This window comes from Manis pentadactyla, chromosome 16, assembly GCF_030020395.1.
Source record: "Manis pentadactyla isolate mManPen7 chromosome 16, mManPen7.hap1, whole genome shotgun sequence".
Lineage (NCBI taxonomy): Eukaryota > Metazoa > Chordata > Mammalia > Pholidota > Manidae > Manis > Manis pentadactyla.
Window position 1 is genome coordinate 17,667,606 of NC_080034.1, and position 14,527 is coordinate 17,682,132.

The window sequence follows — 14,527 nt, forward strand, 5'->3', positions numbered from 1 at the left end:
CAGAAAATTTATTTCATTTAAAAATGTTCTCTTTATACTTCCCTGGTTTTCCCATTTTTATCTTACTGTTCTTTTTAAATATTTGGTCCTTTTGCAGATTTATTTCCCCTTTTCTGGTTCTCTTCTCTCATTATATCCATTAAAGAGAATGTGTTATATTTTCATATTAACAGAAAATAAAAGAATAGGTGAAGAACATTGATCAGTCCCACAAAAATAAAACATTGTAAAAATTATGTAGCTTGCTTATATTGAGACAAATGTTTTGTGCATGATTAATACAAACTTTTCCATTCCCTGGCATTCATTCAATGAGTAATGAATAGTGTAATGTTACTTTTTACATAAATGCCATTTGTATAATCTCACTGTCTAAATATTTACTCCACTAGGCACTTGCCAGGTTTTTTATATATTGAAGGTCATCAAGAATGAATTAATCATTCAGCATTAGTAATACAATTGGAAGGCTAAAGAAGAAGTTTTAAGTATACAAAGTACATTGGAAGGTTTAATCAGAACTGTTGAATTAGTCCTATCACAAAATGAATAGACAGTGTATCTTCTATGCATGTGTTTGTGCATGTATATGTGTACGTGTGTCTGTTATCTATAGGCACATCTCGTTTAACACCATTAGAGTGAAATCAGCAAATAATTCATCACATTATGTTTGGGTTGTTCTTGATGGGCTCACTTTTATGATCTGATGATCAGAATAGAAAATCATGGAGATCGCCAAAATTATAAAATGTGCTTGGTGATATCCATTTGATGATTTTTTTAGAGAAGTAGTTAGTTAATTTTAATCTACCTATAAGATTGGTTATTTGGAAGATCTAGTTGCATATACAGACTCTTGGATCAGAAATGAAGTACCCTGGATTCATTTCTTGGATTAAGTCTGTGGCAAAAGAAGTCAGTTTAACTCATAACACATTGAAATTCATCAAAATTAAGTGGGAAGAAAAAAAAGCTTTTCTTCCAAGGTGACAGATAAAGATTTAGGTCTCAAAAATTTGGCGTTATGGGCTGGTATTCAGGATGCTGTGAAGGACAAAGGCATCTTATAGAAAAATCGGGCTATCTGCCAACTCCCTGTGGGATTCCTCTAAGACCGTTATTTCTAAGACCCCATGAAGTGCCCCAGGATTGCTGAGTTATTTGTTAGTCTCTTAGATACGTTTACTAATTACGAGTAGTGCTGTAGTCTGAACAGAGTTGGCATGCACACTAATGTTTGAGAGGAAATTGGGACACCATATTAAAGAATGAGGAAAAGGATTTGATGCTTTTTTTTTGTGGACTTGAAGTAAAGAAGGTTGGCCACCACTGTTTAAATCCAATGTGTCATTTAAAAAATAAGGCTATTCAGGAGAGTGTCAAGATCGAACAGCCTCACCCAGGAGTTGTTCTTTACCGTGTTCTATCCACTGGGAGCAGTGGTCCTGTCCTCTGTGAAAAATATGGGTCATTACAGTGTGGGTCTTGGAGATCTATACGTGATGTTAGGCACATGTGTATTTCAAACAGTATGTGTTACTACTGCAGTTTGGTTAATTAAAAAAATCAGTTTTTATAAAAATATGGTCTTCTTAGGTCTTCCAAAAAGAGCTGGAGAAGAGGGCCAGAAGCGTGCAGGCCCTGGAGCGCTCGGCCCGAGAGCTCACAGAAGGCAGCCGAGACGACTCCTCCTGGGTCAAGGTCCAGATGCAGGAGTTAGGCACACGCTGGGACACCGTGTGCGCGCTTTCTGTATCAAAGCAAACACGGCTGGAGGCGGCTCTGCGTCAGGTACAAGTCACGTCGGTCACAGTGGGCGTAGGGAGGAAGGGTGTGGGAAGAACCGCTCTCCGAAGAACCGTGAAGCGCCTCCCTTCTTAAGCCGGACAGCCGTGGAGAAGGAAGTTCTCAGCATCCTTGCCTCGGTCCTCCTCCCAACCCCGCTAAATTACTCAGAGAGGGAAGTTTTCTCACCCTCACGTAAAAGCACTGCTTGAGTCATCTTGAGCCATTTTTCAGCTGTGATGTGTAGCAGGCTGCCATTCATCTGAAATCAGATGGTTAAAATGGAATTATTCTTCATAGAGGCCTTTTTGCTATATTAGATGTTTTTCTTATGTTTGTAAAATGCAGCACCGTATAGCTTTATCTTTTTAATGGGAATAATGTGCAATTAATTTAATCAGTTTAAATGTAAGACTGTTTATTTCCCACTGAGAGGAAGCATCTGCTATACTGACAAGCATATTTGGGGCTCTTGTTTGGGGGGTGTGTGTGTGTGTGTGTGTGTGCGCCCACCATTAGGCGGAGGAGTTTCACCACATGGTGCACCCCTTGCTGGAGTGGCTGGCAGACGCAGAGGAGACCCTCCTTTTCCATGACGTTCTCCCAGAGGATGAGGATGGCCTTCGGACTCTCATTGATCAGCATAAAGTGAGTTACGTGAATGTTAAGTAAAACTCAATGAGAAAAAATAAACAAAGTAGGCAAAATAGATTCATGACTGCAAATAGCAACTGCCTGAATATTTTCCTTCCTGAGAAATAATTTAAAATTCAGTACATATTAGAATTCACCAGTATCCTCCTTGCTTTCAGAAATGTGTCTCCATGTGCCCACACACATATGTGTAGCTGTCTTTTTGTTTTCTTTGTAAATAAGGTCGTTATTCTAAAAATCTGTCCTAAAATCTATTTCCTCTAAGAAAGCACATTGATTTTTATAGGTGGTTATTTGGTTTCTGACAGAATTGGTCAGTTTGTTGCATTTTTATGTGCATTTCAAAGATGAAGCTTCTTTAATGAGCAGTTTGGCATTTATAAAATTGCACCATTAGAACTGTGAGTTAATAATTTGACCTTTGTAAGCAAGACAAGCAGGTAATTTAACAACTGTCTTCAAATTTTATTTTGAAGCCTCTGCTTATTCTGTTTTTAATCAAGAGCCACCTTAAATTCTTTTGACAAGTAGCTCATAGTATAAATTACAAATTAAGGAATATAAGTAGATATACCACTGAATAATTAACCAAGTGAAAATCTGGCCATTGAATTTTCAGGTCATGCTCTTCCCTGCGGCAATGCATAGAACTTGCAAAAAACCCTTAAGAGAATGGTCCACATAGCTCTCAACAGATGTTTTTTTAACCTTTGACTCTAAAAGTCAGGAATTTGCAATGCTACCATTCAGTGTAGTACTGATGTCAGCATTTCCTATTAACTTTAAAAGATCTGTTTATCACTGCTGAATAACCTCATCTTTCAAGGTCAGATTGGAAATACATCATTAATTTTAGTATAGCGTAAGTTACATCATCTGTGGAAACTTCTTTAATTATTATGCTCTCTCAGTGATGGGGTACCTCACATTTAGCAATAAAATATTGCTTTGTCATTAGTAAAAGTGATGCGAGCTTGTATAATATTATCTGAAAGAATGACATTTAAAGTTGAAGTTTAAATGCAGAAGTGGGGAAATTACATCAAATTGACTATAAATTTTTGATTCAGTTCAATGTTTTGAAAAACTAGTTTATGTTATATTACCCTAGGCTGACCATTAGCCAGCACTGAATTCTACTAATATACCTGGGTTGGGTCCCAGCATAGCCCCTTGAAGCCCAGGCTCCAGGTCTGACACCCCCAGAAGGGAGCCTGCTCGTGGGGTCACCACCCTGACAGCAGGACCAGGAGTTCCCCAGAAACATCAGGAGGCAGGTATCCAGAGCAGGGGTAGTGGTTTTTACAACAAATCATCTTTAAATATTTTAAAATAGCATAAAGTAACATGTAATTTTATAAAGGGCTTCTTAGTGATAACATGTTGTATAATCCATAGTAATACTTCTTAGTAATATTCTAATTCTTAGTTAAAATTCTTAGTAGTAACATTTAACGTTATTCATTCTCATTTCCTTTGCTTTCCTTTTCACATTCACCATTAGAAGCAATGCAGAATGTTTAGTTTTTTTAGCCCCAGGACTAGAAACTTCTCGGTATAATCCAACTTTTAAAAAAAGCAAGCTCTCCCCCATGAGTACACACCTCGGGAGCAGCGCTCAGCCGATGAGCAGAGCCGGCGCGTGGCGGGCAGGCGACGGTCTCGTCCGCAGCCTTCCTGGCACGGCCCTGGCCCTCCCTGGGCAGGAACAGTGAAGAGTACGTGATCCGATCCGCCGGCGTCTGGAAAAGCACAGCTGTTATTAACTTCTGGTTTTCTCTTCCTTGTAAAGTTGTTTTTCTTTTATTTAAGGGGCCCGTATTGGGGAAAATAAAATATTTTTAACAGTAGGTCATGATATTTAAAAAGTAGGTCATGTTAGTGGAGCCTGTTGTTAATTGAACCTTGACTCCACAGCAGCAAAAAATGCTAATTAAAAGGTGAAAGAAGTATTTATTCAATCACTAAGACACGAAATAAGAATAAGACACAGACCTGTGATCTTGTGGACCTTAATATTTAGTAGGTATGCATGTAAACAAATAATTTAACATAGCAAAATACCATGGGAGGAGCTACGTGACAGAGCTGCTTCACAGAAGTTAAAAACTGAAGGTCACTGACACTACAGTAAACACCCCTATTTTCAATGATACCCTCCCCCCGTCACACAAGTGACAGCTACATGCAACGCCTGGCAACCCTTGTGAGTCAGGGTCCCTCTTAGCCCACTGGGGGTCCCGGCAGGATGCTTGAAATTCAGTGTGAGGTTGTTGTGTTTTTTTTGCGTTCTTTTAGGTCACCATTTTCAGGGCAGAGGTCTTCGTTTTTTAACCCACGTTCAGAGTTCTGCAATCCATGCATCCATCGATACAGTTCTGATGGTAGAAAGTACAGTTATATATGTGAGACATGGGTAAAACAGGTTGATTTGAAAGAAGTCTCTCGAAACTTATTCATCCTGCTGAGGCAGAATATGGCTCTTACTGGCCTCTGGAAGGGACACTTCTCACGCAGGCTGGCCCCCTGCCTCCAGCCTCTTTCCTGCCTGGACATTTCCCTTTCTCCAACACTCCCAAATGTGTATAAGTTCCTTGCCCGACCTTCTCTCTTCCTTGGCACTTTGTTTAGTACATACTGCTATCATTCCTGACACAGTTAATGCTATTTTAAATACTAACTTCCTTGTCTTATTTGTTAGAAATTATTTTGCAATAAATATTATTTCTATCTCTGGTATTACTCTTTCTCCCAATCCTATTCTCCATTAATATGATCATAATATGTCCAAGTTTAAGAGAGTGTGTTTTTTATTTAATGTATTTTGTGAAGCATGAGGTATCATCCTGGACTTGTATTTTGAAATACATGTTAGAAAGTATGTTATTTTGTAGGTTTGTCCCATCTCCTCTCTTAATGTCCCAATTAATGGATTCTTTCCAGCTGGGAATAAACCAGTTGAAGTTATTGTTTAACTCTGACAGTCAAATGAACGTCACTGGAGTTTTGTTTTCAGCCAGGGCCAGCCGCTAACTGAAGTCTTTGTTTCTGCTGTAGGAATTCATGAAGAAACTGGAAGAAAAACAAGCAGAACTAAATAAAGCTACCAGCATGGGAAATGCTCTTCTGGCCCTCTGCCCCCCTGACTGCAGCACCTCCTTTAAGCACTGGATAACACTCATCTGGGCCAGGTTTGAGGAGGTCCGTGCATCTCAGATCATCTTTAGAGCAGCAGTGGCTTCGAGAATAGGGAGTTAGGAAGACTTCAAAATTAAGAAGCACTTCCGGCTGTGGGAACACGAGGCCTCTGTGCAGACACATGTTCTGTAAAGCACCCTTCCTGTGCCTACTGGCTGCCCCTCCAATCCACTTTTCATTCCAAAGTTAAAGGAATTTTGCATCTACATCCTCGAATAATGACAAGGCAGTCATTTGGTTCACTGAATCTTTTTGTCCCACGTCCATGCTGTGTCTGTTGAATAATCCAGTACTTGAATAGTAGTATTTCAGAGTAGTATATGCTTATGGAGTGAATTGCATACCTGACATGATTTAATGCTGTATTTAAGATCTTAGCTATTTTTATTTTTACTCTGCTACATGGAGGAAGCACACTTGATCATTTGTAGAATGCTGTTTGAACTTAAATGAGGCAGCAAAAGGCAGTCCAGGTGATGGATGGGCATCTCTCAACTTCTGAAGGGGGCACACATCGTGGCGGGAAACCACAGAACCCAGGCTGGGTCTCGGTGGGCTCTAGGAAGACTGCAAGTAGCGGGCATGCAGCCCAGGATGAGGCTAATTCACTCTTACATTTTGTCTCTTTTCCATCAATGAGATCGTTGACTCTGATGGAGGCGCTGCAGCATGATGTCTGTCTCCCCAACAGGTGCTGGCGTGCGCCCAGCAGTATCAGCAGAGGTTAGCCGGCACCCTGGCCGGGCTCCTCGCTACGCAGGAACTGTTGGAAGCTCTGCTGGCATGGCTGCAATGGGCCGAAACCACACTGAGTGATAAGGATAAGGAAGTCATCCCCCAGGACACTGAAGAGGTGAAAGCCCTCATTGCGGAGCACCAGGTAAAAGAAATAACCTAAGCCCTGTCCTCCCAGCTGTTTTCTTTCTTTCACTGTCATACTTCTCAAAAGTGCTTCCTGCTTGTAAACCTCACCCCCTCGTGCACACTCAGCAAGTCTTCCAACTGGGTCTCTAAGTCTACCGCTGCCCGAAAATGTCCCACTTTGCTGTCACTTAACGTTGATGGTCTTGGCTCTCCCACACTTCTCCCCTTTTTAGCCTCTGTGAAGTCACCCTCCTGTGGTCCTGTCTCAGGGTGGCTCCTGCCCTACCTCTTGCTTCCTGAACACCAGCCCTCCCTGCATTTCATCCCCAGCCCTCTGCTGCTTTCATTCTGCTCACCCACCCTTGTTGATTGCTCCGTGCTTGCATTTCTTACTGTCTGCTGCTAAACATCTCCCAAAATAACCATCAGTACTTCAAATAATCATATCTGCAAGGGAACACATCCTCTTCCTCAAAAAAGTTACTTCTCCTGTGTATCCTGCCTGTTTTAAACTCTGAGATGGTAGGTGTCACACCAACAGAGACTTTGTTTGTCTGCTTCTTTGTTTGTTACACATTTACAAAGCTTCGTTGGATAAGCAGTTAACATTGCTATTTTATTTTAATAAAAGTATACAATATCAATGTCTATAATGGCCCTGAAGTGTCTCAAGCCATGTGTGATCAGTCGTCTCCCGTGTGACAAATATTCCAGAAATGTGTCACTCCACTTTCCCTGATATCTGCCCCCTCCTTTCCCCATTGCTTTTCCCCAGAGTGTATGCCTTTGCCGCATAGTCCAGATATGGGGACGGCTTGTCAGCAATAACAATGAGCCTAGGAGAGGAGCGAAGAAATGGCAAGATAGTCAAACCTTTTAAATATGAACTTCAGCCTGAATAACTTTTACTCTCCTGGCATAGCATATTTATCGACAAGAACGTTTAGAATATATCTACATTTAATGTGGATGCTTTACGACATTGTATATCAAAGCCAATAATTAAATATTTTAAATACGTAGATGAAAGGCACCACAGAAAAGTCCTAGGGTCCGCTCCAGTTAACTCGTTTCTTTACAGACAAATGCTCACTTTAAGATGCTTCAGCAAGAGCTTGGAAGCTTGACCTGAGCTGCTGTAGAGACCGGTTATGTTATTCATACAGCTGCTCCCATGCATGGTTTTCAAACTAAAGAAAATAACTTTTGTAATGCTGTCATTATCAAGTATAACATTTTGTATTCTTCAGAAATGACTAAATGCTATGTTACAATGGTTAGATTTTTTCCCCTAAAGATGAAACCCAATGGTTTATTCTTTTTTCGGAAATAATTGCATGCTCCTTTTATCCTTTTGTTTTTAGTTCATCTCTAAAGATGATTTTCTCTGGTATACTTGCATTTAATTGACATTTAACTGACATTGACGTTTCAGACCTTCATGGAGGAAATGACCAGAAAACAACCCGATGTGGATAAAGTTACCAAGACCTATAAGAGGAGAGCAGCCGATCCCTCTTCATTGCAGTCCTATATCCCGGTCTTGGATAAGGGGCAAGCAGGAAGTAAGCAGTGGTCAATTTCTTTAAAATAAATATGGTTAAGCAAGAAAGTCAGTTTTATTTTGAATTACCGTTTGAAATTTTAGAGCAATTGGTGATACTACATAAGCTCTCTATCATAAAAGGTTTCCTTGAAAGAATGCATGGGCTCAAGTATGGTAGCAACTTATTTAAAAATAAAGAAGCAAATATATCCAGGTTTCTATATGTAACTTTATTTGCTTGAAGTACGTCTTTTAGATTAGCTGGAAGAAATTGGAAAAACTTGCAGTCAGAACAGGAATCATTATCCCCTTTGAATTGTCTCATTTTGCTTCTGTGATATAAATAACTGTAAAGTGGAATGTAACAGAAATAACCATGACCTGGATGAAGTCCATGACCTAACTGTTCATTAGTGACTGTTCATTAGTAATCTGATGGATTTTGCCCATGTTCATGTGACTTCAGGCTCTTATTTACATAATTCTCAGGCTACCTTGACCCAACAAAATGACATGAAAAACAATAACAGCTAGCTTGGGGATTTAAAAGAAGCACAATTTAGGTCATACATTTTTGTGTATTTCTGAATAGTGCCTTAATTTTTTAAAAAATGTTTTCAGATCTGTCGTAGTGATGTCATTGCACCGGGAACCTTCATAGGGGTTAACAGCTCCAGGGACAGACTCCTGGCTGTCCCCACCGCTTACCAGAGGGGAACAGTAACCCTGGACAAGTTACTTAAACTCCCTCTGAGCCTCAATTTCCTCATATGTAAAAGGAAATAATTATAATTTCATTAGACTGTGGTGAGGATTAAATGAGTTAATGTGTATGAACTACTTAGCATCCTTCCTGGCATATACTTAAATGTTCAATAAATGTTAGCTATTGATACTTTTATATAGCCCCGTGAGAGGTAAGAATTCTAGGCAAATCCCAGCTTGGACACTAACTTCCTATGTGATGTTAAGCCAGTAATTTTTCTTGACCACACTTAACCATTTGGTTAGATAAGGAAAATGCATTGAGATAATTGTTCTGTGAAGCTACAGAAAATTGTGGAAAAGCAGCCAGAAAGAAGAGGGAAAAAACTGTAGGAAGGCAGTGCATCTGGATGTGGGACTATATACCCGATGCAGAACCTCAGAGGAAAATGGACCTGGGTGAAAGCCGGGATTCTGCACAGCCTTCAGTATTTGCTTGGACTTCGTAAGGTGCCTGGACTCCGGTGAATGCCCGTGTCTCCTGCTTTCACCTGCCCTCCTTGCAGCCTGTCTGTCTAAGAGGAGCAGCTGGGTTTGTGTAACTGATTCTAAGATATGTGTCACCGTCCTGGGCGATTTCTTCTGTCATGCCTTAACAAAGAGGAGGATCACAAGGCACTTCATTGTCACCGACATGGCACAGATTTTAAGCTGGAAAATGTTTTAAGCATAAATTTTTTGAGAGTCCTTCCCAGTTAAATACCCCTATCAAGATATATTTCTCTAATCTACATGAAGAGTATGTGATCCTTAATAAGTGAAACAGATTTTGACCTTGATGTTATGCATCATCTAAATAGGATCCTTCTACTTGTAAAACCCAGTAATTAAGCTGATTCAGTGTCAGCTAGGAACAATAAAGGCCAACCAAGCCTCAACATGTCTCAGAACCCTGGAAAGTGCCATCCTAACCGAAATTATATTTTAACAGGAAAATGCTTCCCAGCCTCAAGCTTATATCCCTCTGGATCACAGACACAAATCGAAACCAAGAACCCCAGGGTCAACTTACTGGTGAGCAAATGGCAGCAGGTGTGGCTCCTCGCACTGGAAAGGAGGAGGAAGCTCAACGACGCCTTGGACAGGCTGGACGAGGTCAGCAAACCCACGCCCCTAGGACCGTGCTGTCCCGTGTCCTTCTTCACCATGACACTTTGCCGAAATGTTGATTATTCTGCTTTTCTGATAATAGAAAAGCAATGTGAGTGAATACCTCTAAAATTAATGCCACAGGTGTGTCCATTATCGTGGGAAAAAGAAATCCTGATACGTGAGACTCGCATTTAGGGAATCAGTAAAGTAAAAAGCACTTATGGTTTAATAGAATCAGAAGCTGACTCTTCAAGAGAGGACCTTACTTGACCTAGGTTTGCTTGGTGGTTTTCCCGGCAAATACAACCATTTATAAATTCAGATGGTATAATTATGTATAGACTGAGATTTACAGTTTCAGATTTGCAATTGACGTTTTTAGAAGAAGAGGGCAATGAGAGTGGCAAATAACAGAGAGACCAAGGCTGTTGAACCAGGCCCGCTACCCAGTGGCATAGAACTTACTGCTGGTGTTACTTTGGGCAGACCACCCTGGTGCTCATGGTACCATCAGGAATTTCCAGGTTGACTTTTCTGAGGACTTTTGTTAGTTTCCCTTATTTTGTCAAGAAAACTCATGATAATAGTGCAGTGAACTTTAATGGAAAAATGTTTCTGAGTCCCCTTTGCAAGATCATACCTTTCTTTGAGGCGGGAAAGATACATGTACTATCTAGAGGATCTTAAAAATAACTCTATTCATAGACTTTTTCATTTGAGCACAGCATTAACTCCACCAAGATACCTTCTGTCCTTTTCAGCTGAGGGAATTTGCTCATTTTGATTTTGATACCTGGCGCAAAAAGTACATGAGATGGATGAATCACAAGAAGTCTCGAGTGATGGATTTCTTCAGGAGGATCGATAAAGATCAGGATGGGAAAATAACCCGGCAAGAATTTATTGATGGAATTCTTTCCTCAAGTAAGTCCCAAGAGAGTTGACTGTAACTGATGTAACAGTTTGAAATTGTGGGGCCAATAAATTTGTTACCAGTAAAGCTTTGCCTTTAAACTTAGTTCTGACATCACTCCCTCAAAAAAAAGTGTCCTTGGTAGAACTTAAGGCTTTGAAGTCAGGCACGCTTACTAATTGGGTAACCATAATTAGTATATTCCTTCCCTCCACTGAAGCTGTGTGCTCATTAGTATAATAAAGTTAGTAATATTTGGTTCTTAAGATTGTGTTACCTGGCATATAGTGGGTAATACAATAAAAGCAAGTCAGTCTCTTTGTTTTTTGTTCGAATTCTGATCTAACATTGTCATTAGTAGGACATTAGAACTCTGTATAAATTCTTAAGGTACATGTCACCTACTTGTTTGATGGTTCAGTCATGTGGATATAATTTCCCTGGAAGATGTTACTGGAAGTCACTCTTGAAGTAAATTTCATATATTCATATGTGAATATATATACGAATTCATATATATGTAACTCATATATTCCTTAAGTAAAATTGTATTTAAACTGTACGATATTTGCTAATATTAAGTAGTTTTCAATCTAGAAAAACAGCAATTTCAAATGATTTGCCCTCATAGTAATTAAAGATAAATTCAGGGCACATATATAATGGTTTCATTTGTTGTGATTTAAACTGGTTGTTTTTTTTTAAGGGTTTTAATGTATTTGATGATCCTGATCATTTAACTAGCCACACTAAGATTAAAATGTACAGTCAGTGTCTTGAGAGAGAAATAACTAGTAAACACTACTTTTTAAAAAATGATTTAAACCTTTCTGTAAAATTTTGTTGTAAATAGCAGCGCTTATAAATTTTCATTGGTAACATAGTATGGCTTATATTGAGAGTTAATTATTACTTGTATCTGGAAACTAAAATCAAACTCAGAGAAACAGAGTAGGAAAGTGGTTGCCAGAGGCTGGTGCGTTGAGGAAACTGGGAGAGATTGGTAAAAGGGTGCAGATTTTCAGCTGTGTGATGAGTAAGGTCTGAGGATCTAATGCACACATGTTGACACTAGTTGTTAAAACTGTATTTGTATAACTGAAAACTTCCAAGAGAGTAGGTATTAAATATTCAGGGAAAAAAAGGTAAATATGTGAGGTGACCTATAATTAACTAGGTGGGAGGAATCTTTTCACAATGTATAGGTGTATAAAATCACCAAGGTGTATGCTTTCAGTATCTTACAATTTTATTTATCCATTATGCCTCAGTAACACGACTTCACTATTATTTTGAAAATCCTAGAGTTTCCAACCAGTCACCTGGAGATGAGCGCCGTTGCCGATATCTTTGACAGAGACGGGGACGGATACATTGACTACTATGAATTCATAGCAGCCCTTCATCCAAATAGAGATGCATATAAACCTGTCACCGATGCTGACAAAATTGAAGACGAGGTACACGTTATCTTTCCACTGCCTAAAACAACAGTAGTGTGTTCTGCCAGGATGCCATGAGCACTTCATGCAGCCATTTTATTTATTTCCATGTTTGTTTTCTGTGTCAAAATTTTAAGGATGCTGCAGTGTAACATTAACATTAAATCTCCTCATTGTTTGACAGGTGACAAGGCAGGTAGCTAAGTGTAAATGTGCAAAACGATTTCAAGTTGAACAGATTGGTGATAACAAATACAGGGTAAGTTTTCAAAATAACTTTATAGTTGTTTTAGAAGATAAAAATTGAAATGTGTACACAATTTGATCTGCATTTTTTTCCAGGAATGCTAATTATTTTTACCTCATATCAGAATTGAAGGTGTCTAAAATTCCAGTTTTTGTCATTTTAAATTACGTAAAGATAGGTCTGCATTTCGTAAGTTAGGACATATGTTTGACATGCACACCATGTTTATTACTTTTAAGGAGAAAAATATTCACAGAAAAACACATCTTGTATATTTAAGTTGCTTCATATTACTTTATAAATTTTTTAATTGTGATTAGAGGTAAGTTTTCATATTTCCAATAACAAAGAAAGATATTTGAAGCCAGGACCACAAAGTTAAACATGTTGATTCATGTTTATAAATATGAAAAAGAGGCAATGTTTTCTACTTCTGCAGTGACTTTTCCTTTTATTCAAAGTAATTATTTCCTTAATAACTCAGTTCACCTTCTTCAAAACAACTATTTGAAGTCTGGCCAGTGTGCCTTTGTCACTCTTTCTCTATCTTTTTTCTCTCTTTTGGAACATCTTTTATATGTTGTGGCTAGATAGGAAATGTGCTGAGCTTCCCTTATGCAGTATGTTATTTATAAGTGAAATGTTACTCATTTTTATTTCTCTATTTCCACAATGAAAAAATTTATCTAGAGAATATTCTGATTATTTGGTTTGAATTGCGATAAGGGGGTACCTGCACATCTCTAAACTAGACACTACAACAGCCAAAAGCCCAGAGGGTAAGAGTGTGTGTGTGTGTGTGTGTGTGTGTGTGTGTGTTTTCTAGAGTCATAGAAAGTTTCCTGTTGAACTAATTGTGTCTTTCTTCCATTTTTCATTTTTTTTTTTATCAGTTCTTCCTGGGAAATCAGGTATAAACCAGTGGAATGTATTCTCAAGTTCCCAATGATTTTTTTCTTAACTTTAATTCATGATCATTAAAGCTTGCCATGGCCAGTCTTTCCCATGCTGTCCCCCTAGCTACTATGCTGTCGGTTGGCGTGGTGTTTCTGTAAACGCTGTAAGGGTCCTTCATCCAGGACTCCTTTTTGCCTTGTGTCTCAAATGAGGAGATTACTTTTAAGCAAACCAGATAATGAACTGTAGCTTGCCTGGTTGATGGTGTTACAAATGCAATTTTCAGTTTCCGTTTTTAATAATACTGTTCGTGTAAATCTTATGCAAGTACTCGTTGGAACACAAATGTATTTCTCCACACATGTCTGTGTAGCCTCACTGGAGTTTATCCACTGAGGTCACAGCAGTGAGAGAAGGATCCGCCTCAGCCAGGGCCACGGAAGCTGGTAGGAGAGCCACCGTGGCTCACGAGTGATGGGTTCTTTCCAAAGCAGCCATTGTCCCTTCTTCCCTAGGCACTGAGGGAGGGCTTCCCAGCTTCTGAATAGATGTTTTAACTCTGGAGGTTTAGAATGATGTGATTCCTTTTGAGGAAATGTATCTCTTGCAGCTTACAAAAATCTTAAGGTAGACTTTATCCCATTTTGAGCTCACATTTAAATCAGTATAAACTGTTCAGTGGCACTGCGTCATGATCAGAATTTTAGAACTAAAGACGAGAAATGAAATTGTGTTTTGATTTAAACAAGAGTTTCTTACTGTTTGGTTTTTTTTTATTTTTGGAAAGAACCATGCTATTTGCAGCACCTGAACATATCATAGATATTACTGTGCCACTCATTTTTAAACTTTACTACATCTTAAATTTCAAATTAGCTTTTATCCCCATTTACTGCAGGCTCATAGTTTTTCAAATTAAGTGTCTGTTCCTTTGAATAGATGTTTTTAGAATTCCATTAGTTGTAATACATAAAAAGTTGCTTTTCCATTCTTTCTATTTTCTGAGTCAGCAATTGGGATAGCATCTTTCATTTACGGAAAGGATGAGAGAAATACTGATCTCAAAAGGTTGTATTCACTGAAAGCACAAAGAACATTAGTCTACTTTTTCTTGTCTCACG

General features: G+C 39.0%; 1 protein-coding gene across 1 annotated transcript in view; it reads left to right on the top strand.

Moving 5' to 3' along the window:
* The window catches only part of LOC118927736 (dystonin), a 415,594-nt gene that overhangs the window by 391,935 nt on the left and 9,132 nt on the right, over positions 1–14,527 (top strand). Inside the window, 10 exon segments of the mRNA XM_057493688.1 lie at positions 1,600–1,794; positions 2,308–2,436; positions 5,500–5,643; positions 6,332–6,520; positions 7,940–8,069; positions 9,747–9,910; positions 10,669–10,831; positions 12,126–12,280; positions 12,447–12,521; positions 13,403–13,420. Of these exon segments, the coding sequence (XP_057349671.1) occupies positions 1,600–1,794; positions 2,308–2,436; positions 5,500–5,643; positions 6,332–6,520; positions 7,940–8,069; positions 9,747–9,910; positions 10,669–10,831; positions 12,126–12,280; positions 12,447–12,521; positions 13,403–13,420 (1,362 nt within the window).